Here is a 17,925-nt window from a genome sequence, read left to right on the forward strand (position 1 = left end):
CTGAACAGTATTAGTAATCAAATGATTGCTATAAACAGTCCCCTATGGTGACCTAAAAAGTGTAAAAAAAAAAGTAATAAAAAGTTTTAAAAAATTTTTAAAATCCCCTCCGCCAATAAAAATGTAAATCTGCCCCTTTTTTTCTTCCATTTTTCCCCTTAAAAGACATAAAAAATAAATAAACATATTTGGTATCTCTGCGTGCGTAAATATCCGAACTATCAAAATAAAATGTTAATGATCCTGTAGGGTGAACGGTTTATAGGGGGGGAAAAACTAAATGGTAGTGTTTTGGACACATCACATTTGAAAAAAAAAATTAAATACGATCAAATAGTCACATACATGCAAAAGGTACCAAATGGAACAAAAAAAATTACAGATCACAGAGCAAAAATGAGCCCTCATACAGCCTTGTATACGGAAAAATGAGAAAGTTATAGGTGGGGTCAAAATAGTGCTATTTTAAGCATATTTTGTGAAAAAAGTGACTTTTTTAAAAAAAAGCAGTAGAATAATGGTAAAGTATGTAAACATGGGTATCATTTTTATCGTATTGATCTACAAAATAAAGAAAACATGTCATTTTTACTGTAAAGTGTACAGCATGAAAAGTGACCCTCCAAAATTTGCTACATTTTTGTTTTCTTTTTCCATTTCCTCTCACAAATAATAATTTTTTGGGTTTGCTGTACATTTTATGGTAAATTGAGTGATGTAATTACAAAGGACAATTGGTCACACAAAAAAGAAGCCCTCACAAGGGTCTGTGAAAATATAGAAGAGTTATGATTTTTAACCCCTTAACGACGCAGGACGTAAATGTACGTCCTGGTGAGCTGGTACTTAACGCACCAGGACGTACATTTACGTCCTAAGCATAACCGCGAGCGTCGGAGCAATGCCCAGATCATGCGCGGCAGGTCCCAGGTCCCGGCTGCTGATCACAGCCAGGGACCCGCCGGTAATGGCGGACATCCGCGATCCCGAGGATGTCTGCCATTAACCCTTCAGAAGCCGTGATCAATACAGATCACGGCATCTGCAGCATCGCGGTCACTAAAATGGATGATCGGATCTCCCGCAGCGCTGCCGCGGCTATTCGATCATCCAGCAAGGCAGACGGAGGTCCCCTCACCTGCCTCCACTGCATTCCGGGAGTCTTCTGCTCTGATCTGCCTTCCCGCAGACCAGAGCAGAAGATGACCGATAATGCTGATCAGTGCTATATCCTATACATAGCACTGAACAGTATTAGCAATCCAATGATTGCTATAAATAGTCCCCTATGGGGACTATTAAAGTGTAAAAATAAAAGTAAAAAAAGTAAAAAAGAATAAAGTAAATAAAATGTGAAAAAACCCCTCCCCCAATAAAAACGTAAATTGTCCCATTTTCCCTATTCACCCCCAAAAAGTGTTAAAAAAAATATTTTATATACATATTTGGTATTGCCGCGTGCGTAACTATCTGAACTATTAAAATAAAATGTTAATGATACCGTATGGTGATGGCGTGAACGTAAAATAAAAAGTCCAAAATAGCTGCTTTTTTATAACATTTTATTGCCAAAAAATTTATAAAAAATGTATTAAAAGTTTTATATAAGCAAATAGGGTATCAATAAAAAGTACAGATCACGGCGCAAAAATTAGCCCTCATATCGCCGCTTATACGGAAAAATGAAAAAGTTATAGGTCTTCAAAATAGGGGGATTTTAAACGTACTAATTTGGTTAAAAAGTTTGCGATTTTTTTTTTAAGCGCAACCGTAATAGAAAAGTATATTATCATGGGTATCATTTTAATCGCATTGACCCAAAGAATAAAGAACACGTCACTTTTACCGTAAATTGCACAGCGCGAAAACGAAACCTTCCAAAATTAGCAAAATTGCAGTTTTCTTTTTAATTTCCCCACACAAATAGTATTTTTTTGGTTGTGCCATACATTTTATGGTAAAGTGAGTGATGACATTACAACGGACAACTGGTCACGCAAAAAACAAGCCCTCATACTAGTCTGTGGATGGAAATATAAAAGAGTTATATAAGAGGAGGAAAAAACGAAAACGTAAAAATAAAATTGTCTGAGTCCTTAAGGCCCAAATGGGCTGAGTCCTTAAGGGGTTAAAAGGAGAGCAGGAAAAAAACAAAAACATAAAAATAAAATGTCCTTAAGGCCAAAAGTGACAAGTTAAAGCGCACTTGTTATTTTACAAAATGTTTGACATGTCTGTGTTCAGACCTCTGTTGATCAGGAGAACAAGCCTGGAGAAGTCCGTGCTGCCATGAGATCCTTTCTCCCAGAGCTACATGGAGAGTTTGTCTCAATCGCCTAACACACAGCTGGGTGAGAACGGACCAAGCGCAAACTTTCCCGCTTACTCTCTGAACATGCCTGAACAGGCAGACCCCCGTCGATCAAAACTTTTGACATGTTGCTAGGACATGTCAAAAGTCTTGCCTAATGATAGTGGCCATTTAATGCATATTATTGTTGTTTCATAAACTGTACTTGTTGTGTTTCTGGAAATTAAGCATTGATGCCCAAAGCCACCCATAGTAGTTGTGTTATGTTACACCATAATAAAATTAGCAAAATGGTCAAATAGTCAAATCTGTAATACAAAAATCTGTCCTCCATTTGAGAATCTGCATTTCCACCTGTTCTTCAGAAGACATTAGGCCGTTTCCTTCCATCTTTTTTGAAAATCACTTTAAGTTTTGCTGAAAGATCTTGTTAATACATTATGCTCCAAGGACCGTATGAGCTCAAATCGAATTCCGTTTTGTTCAAGATATTATCATCTTCAATGGCCTTAAACAATTGCATTTAAGTGACCCACATTACATATGAATTAATTCTATAATTTAAAAGGCCATTTTCCCACTTCCTTGCAGATGATAAGAGTCTCATATAAAAAGAAAAGCTCTGGGATGGCTTGTAGCGCTTTACCCTTGGGTCTTTTTCATGAAATAAGCAACTGTCGGTAGACTTTTACATTGCACAATTTTAAATGACTATTTCATTTCTTGCTTTTGATCACTTTTTGTTGAAAAACTAAGCTGCTGTAAAAAGTTTAACCAATGCTTAGTCTTGCAACCAAAAACTTTTTACAGGGACTATATTTAGATTTGTACACATGGGGGAGATTTATCAAAACCTGTGTAGAGGAAAAGTTGACCAGTTACCCATAGAAATCCATCAGATCGCTTCTTTTATTTTTCACAGGCCTCTTTAATAATGAAAGAAGTAATCTGATTGGTTGTTATGGGCAATTGGTCAATTTTTCTGCACAGGTCTTTATCTGGCTTCCAATATGATCAATGCAGAAGGGGTACTAACCGGGTACTAGCAAGGTATACCCAAAAAGGTAGGGCCGGGCGGTATGACCAAATGTGTGTATCACGGTATTTTTTCAACTTTTGGAGGTTCCACGGTATTTCCTAGCCCCCCCCCCCCCCCATATTAATTATCAGCCCACATCCCCATCGGGGTAAATACCTACATGTCGCCCGTATGCGCTGCCCTCCTCGTCCTGTTTGTTGCAGCCGCCGGTGCTGGCACTCTACTGTATGCTGTATCCCTATGCCCGGGCTGCAAAAGGTAAACAAAATAAACTTTAACGCACCTACGTCGGCCTTACGCTGGGTGATAGGTGATAGGCTGAGCCCACTGTCATGTAGGAAGCCGGCTTATTACATGACAGTGGGCTCAGCCTATCACCGGCCGAGGGGGAACATCGCTGCGGCGGGTGATAGGCTGACGGCTGTCCGACGTTCCCGTCCCCAGGAAACAAGTGAGGCCGGTACCGGACCAACGGGAGGTAAGTTAAAGTTTATTTTGTTTATTTTTTGCAACCCGGGCATGGGGATACTGCACAGTATAGAGCAGTGGTCTCCAATCTGTGGACCTCCAGATGTTGCAAAACTACAACTTCCAGCATGCCCGGACAGCCAACGGCAGGAGACCACTCATATAGAGTGTCAGTGCAACCAAAAACTTTTTACAGGGACTATATTTAGATTTGTACACATTGGGGGAGATTTATCAAAACCTGTGTAGAGGAAAAGTTGACCAGTTACCCATAGCTACCAATCAGATTGCTTCTTTTATTTTTCACAGGCCTATTTAAAGATGAAAGAAGTAATCTGATTGGTTGTTATGGGCAATTGGTCAATTTTTCTGCACAGGTCTTTATCTGGCTTACAATATGATCAATGCAGATCACTAAATTATGATTGTGCCCGTGTTTCTATAAAATAAAGATGGAAGCAGTTTTGTTTGTGTGTCTCTTCTGGTCCTTGTTCAGCTAGGATCCCGATTTGGGTCACGTGCCTGTCCAAGCGCTGACGTATCGGCATGTATACACATCAGCAACATCTGCTGTGGAAATACATGTGGAATACATGACATGTCAATTCTTTCTGCTGAGTTTGCTCAGAAATGTTATGGGAGGACATTCCGCAGAAATTTTGCCGTGTGAACATTGCCTTACTCTTTATATTAGAACATAATCCTGAAATCGTGCAGTTTTGATTCTCACTATGAAACCTAAAACTAAGCTGAAACTTTCTGTATTGTCTGTGATGATAAGAAGGAGGCTGCTGGAAAGTGATCTGTACAGAATTAGAGAAAGGTGACAAATGTAGATAGAGAACATAATAGGATCTTAGCCTCCCCTACTCTATAGAATGACCTTTGCGCAGGTCACAGAAGTTCACAGAGCATGCTCACAAACCTGTCCCTTACAATGGATAGTGTGTGGACATTTTCATTGTGTCTATGACCTTGCTGCTTGTTGTAAAGCATATCACTAAATGCTGTTAAAAACAGCACAGGAAAGACAGTAGCCTCCATAATAATGTACAAACAATAAATAGACATAATATTTACACCCTCCTTGAAACAGAATTAATGGCGGAATCACTTCCTAGGAAGCTCTTTGTGGATTAAATCACACAGTTACGCATATAATGATTTCACTTATATGAGCCACCCTGTAGAGAATCCATGGAAAACTAGTATGACCAGCAGGATGGTATCACATCTGTGCCCTATGAGTCAGCTGGTAACTAGGTTCAACGCTGGATTCTCAAGCCCTGCAGCTATATATCTGCTCCAATGTTGTTGTATTCTCTTTAACTGCAACAGTTAACCAGTGCTATACCTGCTGATTGCAGATTTTATGTGTGGATATTCTTGGCTGAAATCTGTAGCGTATATGCTAAGTGTGAACTTACCCTTAAGGGTCTACGCACCTGCAGTTTCCATATACACTCACTGGACACCTGTCCGATTGATTTTTTCCAAAATTAGCAAATCAGTCAATCATAGTGCAGCAACACAATACATTTAGGCATGTAGACGTGGTCAAGACAACTTGCTTAGGTTCAAACCGAGCATCAGAATGAGGGGAAAAAAGGGGGATTTATGTGACTTTGAATGTGGCTTTTTTGTTGGTACCAGACAAGCTGGTCTGAGTATTCCAGACATTGCTGATCTACTGGGATTTTCATGCACATTCATCTCTTAAAGAGGGAAACATTTTATCCCCTATCCAAGATCGCGGGGTTCCCGCCACTGGGGACCCCCCGTGATCTCCAGGCCGACACCCCTGTCATTCGGTGCATGGAGCGAACTCCGCTCTGTGCCTGGTGACTTGCTATGCAAGCTGCCATGTCCCCTCCATTCACTTTTTTGGGAGGAGGCGTGACGACTATGTACTAGTTGGCACGCCCCCTCCCATAGACATGAATGGAGGGGTGTGGCGTGACGTCACGGACGCTGAAGCCTAAAGCTTCCGAGTTCCGGACACCACTGCTGCCAGACCAGAGATTGCGAGGGTTTCCAGTGGCAGGACCCCCACGATCCAACATCTTATCCCCTATCAAAAGGATAGGGGATAGGATGTTTCCAACGGAGTACCCCTTAAGTTTCAAGAGAGTAGTCAAAAAAAGAGAAATTATCCATTGAACAGCAGTTTTGTGGATGAAAATGTCTTGTTGATGTCAGAATAGAATGGGCAGACTGGTTTAAGATACCATTCTTAAATGCACAACACATCTAACCGTGAAGCAAATGAGCTACAGCAGCAGAAGACTATACCAGGTGCCACTTCTGTCATCTTAGAACAGGAAACTGAGGCTACAATTTGCACAGGCTCTCCAAAATTGGACAATGAAAGACAGCAAAAATGTTTCCAGGTCTGATGAGTCTCAGTGTCATATGCGACATTCAGATGGCAGATCCAGAATTTGTCATAAACAACATAAAAGCATGGATCCATCCTGTCTTGTATCAGCAGTTCATGCTGGTGGTTGTGGTGTAATGGTGTAGGGGACTTTTTCTTGGCACACTTTGGGCACCTTAGAACCAATTGAGCATCATTTAAATGTGACAGCCTACTTGAGTATTGTTACTAATCATGTCTATTTCACATGTACCGCAGTGTACCATCTTTTGATAGCTACTTCCAGCAATGCACCATGTCAAGTTCACATCATCTCATACATGACAATTAGTTCCCTGTACTCCAATGACCTGTACAGTCACCAGATCTCAATCCTATAGATCACCTTTGGGATGTGGTGGAATGGAAGATTTGCATCATGGATGTGCAGCCGACAAATCTGCAGCTACTGTGTGATGTCATCATGTCCATATGGACCATCCATGAGGAATGTTTCCAGCACCTTGTAGAAAGTATGTCATGGAGAATGAAGGCAATTCTAAAAAGCAAAAAGGGGTCCCAACCGGGTACTAGCAAGGTATACCCAATAAGGTAGGGCTGGGCGGTATGACCAAATGTGCGTACCACGGTATTTTTTCAACTTTTGGAGGTTCCACGGTATATGACGGTATTTCCTAGTCCCCCCCACCCAATATTAAATATCAGCCCACATCCCCATCGGGGTAAATAGTAACATGTCACCCGTATGCGCTGCCCTCCTCGTCCTGCTTGTTGCAGCCGCCGGCACTGGCACTCTACTGTATGCTGTATCCCTATGCCCGGGCTGCAAAAGGTAAACAAAATAAACTTTAACGCACCTACGTCGGCCTTACGCTGGGGACGGGAATGTCGGACAGCCGTCAGCCTATCACCGGCCGCAGCGATGTTCTGCCTCGGCCGGTGATAGGCTGAGCCCACTGTCATGTAGGAAGCCGGCTTATTACATGACAGTGGGCTCAACCTATCACCGGCCGAGGAGGAACATCGCTGCGGCCGGTGATAGGCTGACTGCTCTCCGACGTTCCCGTCCCCAGGTAACAAGTGAGGCCGGTACCGGACCAATGGGAGGTAAGTTAAAGTTTATTTTGTTTATTTTTTGCAGCCCGGGCATAGGGATACCACACAGTATAGAGCAGTGGTCTCCAACCTGTGGACCTCCAGATGTTGCAAAACTACAACTCCCAGCATGCCCGAACAGCCAACGGCTGTCCGGGCATGCTGGGAGTTGTAGTTTTGCAACATCTGGAGGTCCGCAGGTTGGAGACCACTCATATAGAGTGTCAGTACCAGCGGCCGCAACAAACAGGACGAGGAGGGCAAGGCATGCGGGTGACATGTGAGTAGTACCCTGATGGGGACAGCGCTGGGCTAATAATTAATTGGGGGGGGGGCAGAACAGCGCTCGCAGGTTACATATGATTAGTTCCCCGATGTGGGGACAGCGCAGTGCTGGGCAGATTAATTAATTCCTGAGGGGGAGGGGCCAAACCGCTATTGCGGTATGGGTTAAAATTCATATTGTGCAGCACAAAAATTTCGGTATTCGGTATGAATTTCGGTATTCGGTATACCGCCCAGCCCTACAATAAGGTGGCCAGTGAGTGTAAGTGGTGTGAACTTGCATAGGACTGTTTCCTTATGTACAACATTGAAAAAAAAAGATAGAAGGAAACCAGACACACAGGGGGAGATTTATCAAAACCTGTGCAAAGGAAAAGTTGCGGAGTTGCCCATAGCAACCAATCAGATGGCTTCTTTCATTTTGCAGAGGCCTTGTTAAAAATGAAAGAAGCAAGCTGATTGGTTGCCATGGGCAACAGGGCAACTTTTCCTCTGGACAGGTTTTGATAAATCTTCCCCACAGTACTCTTCAAGGGGTGAGTAGGAGGTTGACAAGACTTGTCCCTTTCTATGACGGATGTGAGAATATTATGGCGCGTGAGCTCGGGTGAACCTGCGCCAGGAGGAGGATTCATTTTACTTCTCTCACATTTACATTTTTCCGTGTATCCCGTGTTATCTTATATATCATGCTAAGTGTACATCCAAATCTCTGCATTAGTGACACACATGAGAAATAGCTTCATTACATAATAAATAAGGTCGTTTTGGCTGCCATGTACAGCGAATAGTCCTCTGCTCCGTCATTTGTCTTTGCCACAGATTTCATTTCTGTTGGAATGATGACAGATTTATCTTTCCTAGTGTACAGGGATCCAGGTTAGTTTATATTTCAATCTGCTGCATTATGTGTTAACAGGCGGCGGAACAGCAAAGTTGTAGCAGCAATGAAGGACTCTGGAGCTCCTACAATCAAAATTATCTCCTGCCAGATCTCCTACAACAAAGCCATCCTTCAGAGACTTCAGTGCATCAGCACAAAACTCCCGAAAAAAGTCACCGGCCCCTGAACAAATCTCTGAATGATCAGGTGAAATCATTATGTTTTATGTCCTGTACTGCTTGTTCACCCAAACAAGAAAGACACCGAGAGAATGATCACTTGACTTCCCTTTTGTAGGTCACCTTTTGTACCTTTTTATATATTTTTTTTAATATATTTTCAACAGAGCAGATACAGTCAGTACAGAACACTTATATCCCAGAACTGTAAGGTGTTTTTTTTCTGTTTTTTTTTGCAATTTAAAGAACAAATGCCCTTGTAAAATAAACAATAGGAAATATAAATCCATAAATATAAAATATAATTTTAGCAATTAAAAGAATACATCCCCTAAAAAATTTAAATAGGAAAGATAAATTCAAGTTATTAAAAATGTTAAAAAGATATCCTACCCAACTTTGTAAGACTCCTTAATGGCAACTTTGTTTAGTTTTGACGTGAGCCATCCACCACTGTAATTCTATCGCATAACAAGGCAGATCTATCATTAAAGAGGTTAACCCATGATCATAATAATGCCCTATCCACAAGATAGGATATAAGTGCATGACTGCAGGGGGAGTAAATGAACGGGGTCCCAAGACTCACCCCAGAACAGAGTAGCGGTCATGCATGCTGCTTCATTTTGACTACTGGGACTCCCCAATCTAGTGAACGTCCCAAGTCTCTTGTTGGAAAGGAGTCCTGGATACTTGAATGTAGGACTGTTCTATTCATCTCTATAGGATCTGGAAGAGATAGCACTGTTCAGTTATCTCCAGCAACTCTCTAAGAGTGAATGGAGCTGCAGTGTCCTCCTGGTAAGTTTGGAGGACAGACTTTGCAGTAGACCCAGGATTAATAAACACTCTGTACTCTATTTTATCTGACTCTAGGCAGGCACTCTTTCTGCCTGTGACCAATCAGAAAGTGTCTCACTTTGTCTTTAAAGGCGCTTAGACATCTTATCCCCTATCCAAAGGATAGGGGATAAGATGCCTGATAGCGGGGGTCCCACCGCTGGGGACCCCTGTGATCTTGCACCCCGTTAAAATCAGTCCCCGGAGAGTGTTCGCTTCAGGTCTGACTACTCTCGATCACGCCCCCCTCAATGCAAGCCTATGGGAGGGGCCGTGACAGCCTTGACTTTTTTTTTTTTGTGACAGCCTTGACGTCACAATGCTCCGGCCCCGTGATCGACAATAATCAGACCTGGAGTGAACACGCTCCGGGGACTGATTTTAACGGGGTGCGGTGTGCAAGATCACAGGGGTCCCCAGCAGCGGGACCCCCGCGATCAGGCATCTTATCCCCTATCCTTTGGAAAGGGATTAAGATGTCTAAGCGCCGGAGTACCCCTTTAAGTGTCTTGCACCAGCCACTGCTCTGTCTTAGGCTATGTTCACACGTAAGAATATCTGCATGGAAAATCTTTGTGCGGAAATTCCCCTGACAGCGGAGCACCGGCAGAACTAGGACCACTCAGTCTCACGACAATGAATTTTCCTGCAGAGTGCTCAGAAAGAATAGCCATGTTTATTCTTTCTGCAGACACCGGAATTTGAATTTCCGTGCCCGATGTTTCCAGTGCAGAAATTCTGAAACAGAATCCTATTAAAATGATGTTGCATTGGAATTCCGCACGGAAATTCCATCATGCGAACATAGCCATACAGTGTCTGCAACCTTTGCAGCAGTCCCTTTGGCAGCATAGACAGTCACTACCTCACACTGCTGAAATTAAGTACGACCTTATATTTCCTCCGTGAATTCTCCTCCTACACAGCAATGATTTGAGACAACACTGTAAGGGCTGGCATTACTTAAAGGGGTATTCCATGCCAAAACTTTTTTTTATATATCAACTGGCTCCGGAAAGTTAAACAGATTTGTAAATTACTTTGATTAAAAAAATCTTAATCCTTCCAATAGTTATTAGCTTCTGAAGTTGAGTTGTTGTTTTCTGTCTAACTGCTCTCTGATGACTCACGTCCCAGGAGCTGTGCAGTTCCTATGGGGATATTTTCCCATCATGCACAGCTCCCGGGACGTGACATCATCATTGAGCAGTTAGAAAACTTCAGAAGCTAATAACTATTGGAAGGATTAAGATTTTTTAATAGAAGTAATTTACAAATCTAAAGCAGGTAGAAAGAGTATGAGTCCGGCACTGCTATGCAGGTGAAGGCAGTTAACTAAATAATAGGTATCCGCTTTCTCAGGTATGGGTAGAGACTGAACGGTGTGTGCTATGTCAGGGTGCTGGTTAGAGAAGGCACATATCGCTTGACACAATCGGGACAATGTAGAGAAAACCGCACTCACCCGATCAACGTGCACAGATTCTTTATTCCGTTGAACATCAACATAGAACACAGGAGGACTTATGGTCGGCAGGAACGCCAGGGAACAGGAGGTGTTGTTACAGCTGTTTCACGGGAACACAGCCCGCTTCGTCAGACTACACCCTCTGATGACGCGTCGCAGGTTAAATACACACCCACGATTACGTCAGCAGAAGGGTGTTACACACAGGTAAGTGATTTAAAATCTTACAAAAGTACGCAGTAGTAGCTTTTTCCTATCAATCCCTTCTTTGGGCATTATTCTCTTTATCCCAAAGAATTTTAATGCGGCTGGGTCATTATTATGAGTGGTTTTTAGATGTTCCAAGACCCGAGGGCACCCTTTTCCTGAACGAACTGAATAAAGGTGTTCTCTAAATCTGATGTTTAGCGATCTTGTGGTGCTACCTATATAGTAGCGGCCACAGTCGCAAAACATACAGTAGATAATATAATTCATTTTACAATTGATGAATTCCCTCACTTTGATTTGTACACCTCCAATGGTGAAAATTTTACCTACTTTGAGTTTAGGGCACCATTTGCAGTTCCCACAGCGGAAATTACCGCATATTGTGGGGCCGCTTAGCCAGCTCGAGTTCTCCTTACTGGAGTATTTACTGCTAGTTAGGATGTCACCTAGATTTGTAACTCTTTTGTAGGAGATGAGGGGTTTATTATCAAATTGTGCAGATAAAATAGGGTCACTCTGGATTAAGTACCAATGCTTGTGAATACTTTGCTTTATCTTCTCAGCCATCGGGCTGTGTGTGAATGTAAAGCAAAATCTTCTATTATTGTTTTTCAATTTATGCTGTTTTTTTTTAGAGTTTTTTAAACCACTATTTTGTAGAAGGGAATTTCTGTCTTGTCTATTGGCCCTATTGTAAGCTGTCTGTAGAATTGGAGGTGGATAACCTCTTTCTAGTAGTCGTGCAGTAAGTTCTTTAGCTTGCTTTTCAAAGCTACTCTGGGTATCGTTTATTCTGCGCAAGCGAAGAAATTGCCCATAGGGGATGGCGGTTTTGACGTGACCCGGGTGGTAACTCCTATAGTGTAGGAGAGAATTACCCGCCGTCGGTTTCCGGTAACCCTCTGTGCGCAATTTGTTTTCACTAATTCTTACCAAAACGTCTAAGAACTCTATTTCTTCTTTGCTTGACTTGCTAGTGAAGCTGAGAAACATATTGTTATTAGTGTTAAGCCATGTAATAAAATTTGTGAACTCTGTTCCCGTACCTGTCCAGGTTATTAGGACGTCGTCCACAAATCTTACATAACTGGCAATCATCTTTCTGAAAGGATTAATTTCTGAAAAAATCCATCTCTTTTCCAAAAAGGCTACATAGATGTTTGCCAGGGTACATGCCACCGGTGTGCCCATGGCAACACCGCTTTTTTGTGAGTACCATGTGTTATTGAATTGAAACACATTATTGGTAAGGATGAGATGTAAGGCTTCACAAATAAATGTGATGTAAGAATCACTTTTATCCGAGGACACCAACAATTCCCTCACACATTGAATTGCTATACTTTGATCGATGTTAGTGTACAAACTTTCGATATCAATGGCTCCCAGCAAATAGTTGGGCTGCCACTGTATGTCTTTCAGAGTTTCGAGGAAATGGTTGGTGTCCTTGACCATATGTGGGATTTCTTTCAAGATGGGGTGTAAGATCCAGTCTATGTATTTGGAAAGGGGTTCCATTAGAGACCCCACCCCGGAGACGATAGGTCTCCCGGGTGGGGTCTCCAATGTTTTGTGTATTTTTGGTAGAAAGTACCACCCTGGATATGTTGGTGTAGTGGGGAACAATTTTGTGGCAGTGGAGTTTGAAACTGTCCCCGTCTCTACAGCCCTTCGTAAGAAGGACTGCAGGCGTGAGGAGAGCTTAGGTATAGGGTTGATTTCTAGGACCTCGTAGTTATTTTTATTCGACAATTGGCGATTGGCTTCGGATAAATAATAACTTTCTCTCATCAACACAATATTCCCCCCTTTGTCAGATTTTTTGATAATAATACCTTTTTGTGATTGAATCCATTTTAGTGCTTCTTTTTCTTTTAAAGTAAGATTGGGGCTGTCTTGTGGGTACATGAGTGCTTTTATATCCTCCATGACTTTATGTTGGAACATATCTAGGTTATTACCTGGTGCTATGGGGGGGTTATAGGTCGATTTTATCCCACCAGAGAAAAAGCCATGTTCCGGCGGATTGCTGGTCATAGCTTCGCCTTTAGGGGTTTCTCCTATAATGACATCATTGGCCCCCAACAGTTCAGTCAAAGCTAACAAACATTCATTTTCAGAAGTGCTAGGATTAATAAGAGGGCTAAACCCCAAGGGGCTTATTTGTATCGGAATATCTCCCTCTTTCTTTAAGGTATTATTATCTTTGCTAGCAAACACTCTTTTAAGGTTCAATTTACGCATGCTTTTGAATAAATCTACCTCAAAGGACACTAAATCAAAATCATTAGTTGGGCAATAATTTAGACCTTTTTGTAATAGAGATGTAACATCATCATTCAAAGTCAAGTCCGTGAGGTTTACTATGGTAGCAAGATTCGGGGTAATATGGCTGTTATAGGGGATATGGTTGGAGAGGGTTTCAAGGGGGGTAATGTCCGTATAAGCAGAGGGTTCGGTGGTAGTGGCCTCTTGAGTGTCCTTTATTGTCTCCACGTTACTTTTTTTCTTTTTTCTGCTCCCCCTTTTCCTATTCTTTTTTCCTCCGCTTCTTGTCTTGACTCTAAAGGGTGCCCCTTTGCAATTGTGCTGGATGGGTTGCCAGGGGTTACTATTTCTGGATCACTAGAGTCCGAGTCTGTGGTCATGAAATCGGAGGTTGTGCGTTCATTTTTCTTACGATATTTTTTATTATTATTGTTGCCTTTATTGGTGTAGTTACGTGGTTTTTTTCCTCTCGGGATGTTCGGTTTCTTTACAAATATTTTCCCACTTTCAAAATCTTGTTTGTCTCTCAGATATTTATCTCTTTTTTCTTCTTTAAGAGTACTTTGAAGATTTAGAAGTTTGGTATCTAGTCGTTTTAAGAAGACTTGTCTTTGCGGTTCTGATAGACGAGTTTTCAGCTCTGTTTTAGCTTTTCCAAGGGCTTCAGACACATAAGCGTATTCCTTTTCATTCCTTTCCAGGATAGTGATTAACATACTCATTGAATAATCCAGGTGAAGTTGCTACCATTTATGTATGAATTCGGTGTCATCGAGGTATTGGGAGGGTTCCTTATAATTTCTAAGGCCTCTAGGGACCCTTTTGCAATCTTTATATGATTTTAGAGAATTGATAGTCCAAAAGAGTTTCATTTCTTTTTCAGCTAGTTGGCTGATTTTCTGTTCCAAGTTTTTAGTGCTTGTGAACTGTAATGAGTCCAAGTCGTTGCAGAGGGTAAAAAATGCTCCCGCGTCCTGCCGGCCTGCCTTGATGGCTTGGTCTGTGTTCATACTTGTCTCTAAAGACCCTGATGCGGTTTCCATTTCCATCTCGGATCGAAGTACTATTGCAGTATATAGTATAATTCCTTGAGACGGGTCGCCTTGTATAATGCAGCGTGCTCTGGACTTTAAGTGGAAAGCAATTCCAAGATATACTAAAGCAGGTAGAAAGAGTATGAGTCCGGCACTGCTATGCAGGTGAAGGCAGTTTACTGGATAATAGGTATCCGCTTTCTCAGGTATGGGTAGAGACTGAACGGTGTGTGCTATGTCGGGGTGCTGGTTAGAGAAGGCACATATCGCTTGACACAATCGGGACAATGTAGAGAAAACCGCACTCACCCGATCAACGTGCACAGATTCTTTATTCCGTTGAACATCAACATAGAACACAGGAGGACTTATGGTCGGCAGGAACGCCAGGGAACAGGAGGTGTTGTTACAGCTGTTTCACGGGAACACAGCCCGCTTCGTCAGACTACACCCTCTGATGACGCGTCGCAGGTTAAATACACACCCACGATTACGTCAGCAGAAGGGTGTTACACACAGGTAAGTGATTTAAAATCTTACAAAAGTAGAAAAATCTTTAAATCAATACCCTCTACAAAAATCTATGACATATATGGACTTCTATTTATAAAAATACACTGAAATCTAGCTTATCATTAAGTCCAAGATTACCTTGGGCATCCGTGCGCAGGATGAACTCCGCCTCCGTATGCAGTAGTAGCTTTTTCCTATCAATCCCTTCTTTGGGCATTATTCTCTTTATCCCAAAGAATTTTAATGCGGCTGGGTCATTATTATGTGTGGTTTTTAAATGTTCCAAGACCCGAGGGCGAAGCTATGACCAGCAATCCGCCGGAACATGGCTTTTTCTCTGGTGGGATAAAATCGACCTATAACCCCCCCATAGCACCAGGTAATAACCTAGATATGTTCCAACATAAAGTCATGGAGGATATAAAAGCACTCATGTACCCACAAGACAGCCCCAATCTTACTTTAAAAGAAAAAGAAGCACTAAAATGGATTCAATCACAAAAAGGTATTATTATCAAAAAATCTGACAAAGGGGGGAATATTGTGTTGATGAGAGAAAGTTATTATTTATCCGAAGCCAATCGCCAATTGTCGAATAAAAATAACTACGAGGTCCTAGAAATCAACCCTATACCTAAGCTCTCCTCACGCCTGCAGTCCTTCTTACGAAGGGCTGTAGAGACGGGGACAGTTTCAAACTCCACTGCCACAAAATTGTTCCCCACTACACCAACATATCCAGGGTGGTACTTTCTACCAAAAATACACAAAACATTGGAGACCCCACCCGGGAGACCTATCGTCTCCGGGGTGGGGTCTCTAATGGAACCCCTTTCCAAATACATAGACTGGATCTTACACCCCATCTTGAAAGAAATCCCACATATGGTCAAGGACACCAACCATTTCCTCGAAACTCTGAAAGACATACAGTGGCAGCCCAACTATTTGCTGGGAGCCATTGATATCGAAAGTTTGTACACTAACATCGATCAAAGTATAGCAATTCAATGTGTGAGGGAATTGTTGGTGTCCTCGGATAAAAGTGATTCTTACATCACATTTATTTGTGAAGCCTTACATCTCATCCTTACCAATAATGTGTTTCAATTCAATAACACATGGTACTCACAAAAAAGCGGTGTTGCCATGGGCACACCGGTGGCATGTACCCTGGCAAACATCTATGTAGCCTTTTTGGAAAAGAGATGGATTTTTTCAGAAATTAATCCTTTCAGAAAGATGATTGCCAGTTATGTAAGATTTGTGGACGACGTCCTAATAACCTGGACAGGTACGGGAACAGAGTTCACAAATTTTATTACATGGCTTAACACTAATAACAATATGTTTCTCAGCTTCACTAGCAAGTCAAGCAAAGAAGAAATAGAGTTCTTAGACGTTTTGGTAAGAATTAGTGAAAACAAATTGCCCACAGAGGCTTACCGGAAACCGACGGCGGGTAATTCTCTCCTACACTATAGGAGTTACCACCCGGGTCACGTCAAAACCGCCATCCCCTATGGGCAATTTCTTCGCTTGCGCAGAATAAACGATACCCAGAGTAGCTTTGAAAAGCAAGCTAAAGAACTTACTGCACGACTACTAGAAAGAGGTTATCCACCTCCAATTCTACAGACAGCTTACAATAGGGCCAATAGACAAGACAGAAATTCCCTTCTACAAAATAGTGGTTTAAAAAACTCTAAAAAAAAACAGCATAAATTGAAAAACAATAATAGAAGATTTTGCTTTACATTCACACACAGCCCGATGGCTGAGAAGATAAAGCAAAGTATTCACAAGCATTGGTACTTAATCCAGAGTGACCCTATTTTATCTGCACAATTTGATAATAAACCCCTCATCTCCTACAAAAGAGTTACAAATCTAGGTGACATCCTAACTAGCAGTAAATATTCCAGTAAGGAGAACTCGAGCTGGCTAAGCGGCCCCACAATATGTGGTAATTTCCGCTGTGGGAACTGCAAATGGTGCCCTAAACTCAAAGTAGGTAAAATTTTCACCATTGGAGGTGTACAAATCAAAGTGAGGGAATTCATCAATTGTAAAATGAATTATATTATCTACTGTATGTTTTGCGACTGTGGCCGCTACTATATAGGTAGCACCACAAGATCGCTAAACATCAGATTTAGAGAACACCTTTATTCAGTTCGTTCAGGAAAAGGGTGCCCTCGGGTCTTGGAACATCTAAAAACCACTCATAATAATGACCCAGCCGCATTAAAATTCTTTGGGATAAAGAGAATAATGCCCAAAGAAGGGATTGATAGGAAAAAGCTACTACTGCGTACGGAGGCGGAGTTCATCCTGCGCACGGATGCCCAAGGTAATCTTGGACTTAATGATAAGCTAGATTTCAGTGTATTTTTATAAATAGAAGTCCATATATGTCATAGATTTTTGTAGAGGGTATTGATTTAAAGATTTTTCTACTTTTGTAAGATTTTAAATCACTTACCTGTGTGTAACACCCTTCTGCTGACGTAATCGTGGGTGTGTATTTAACCTGAGACGCGTCATCAGAGGGTGTAGTCTGACGAAGCGGGCTGTGTTCCGTGAAACAGCTGTAACAACACCTCCTGTTCCCTGGCGTTCCTGCCGACCATAAGTCCTCCTGTGTTCTATGTTGATGTTCAACGGAATAAAGAATCTGTGCACGTTGATCGGGTGAGTGCGGTTTTCTCTACATTGTCCCAATTTACAAATCTGTTTAACTTTCCGGAGCCAGTTGATATATAAAAAAAAGTTTTTGCCTGGAATACCCCTTTAAGGTTTCGTTGAAGCATAAATTATGTTTTAAAAGATTTTATACCTGCATAGTCTTGTTGGGTTAAAGGGGTATTCCAGGAAAAATCTTTTTTATATATATATTTTATATAAACTGGCTCCAGAAAGCTAAACAGATTTATAAATTAATTCTATTAAAAA

At 41.7% G+C, this 17,925-nt stretch overlaps 1 protein-coding gene across 6 annotated transcripts in view; it reads left to right on the plus strand.

The window, feature by feature from the left end:
- The window catches only part of NRK (Nik related kinase), a 408,966-nt gene that overhangs the window by 319,970 nt on the left and 71,071 nt on the right, over window positions 1-17,925 (plus strand). For all 6 annotated transcript variants that reach the window (XM_056540621.1, XM_056540624.1, XM_056540622.1 and 3 more), the window contains one exon: window positions 8,495-8,665. In XM_056540621.1, the coding sequence (XP_056396596.1) occupies window positions 8,495-8,665 (171 nt within the window). The remainder of the gene's footprint in view (window positions 1-8,494; window positions 8,666-17,925) is intronic.

This window comes from Hyla sarda, chromosome 9 (assembly GCF_029499605.1).
Source record: "Hyla sarda isolate aHylSar1 chromosome 9, aHylSar1.hap1, whole genome shotgun sequence".
Classification (NCBI taxonomy): Eukaryota; Metazoa; Chordata; class Amphibia; order Anura; family Hylidae; genus Hyla; species Hyla sarda.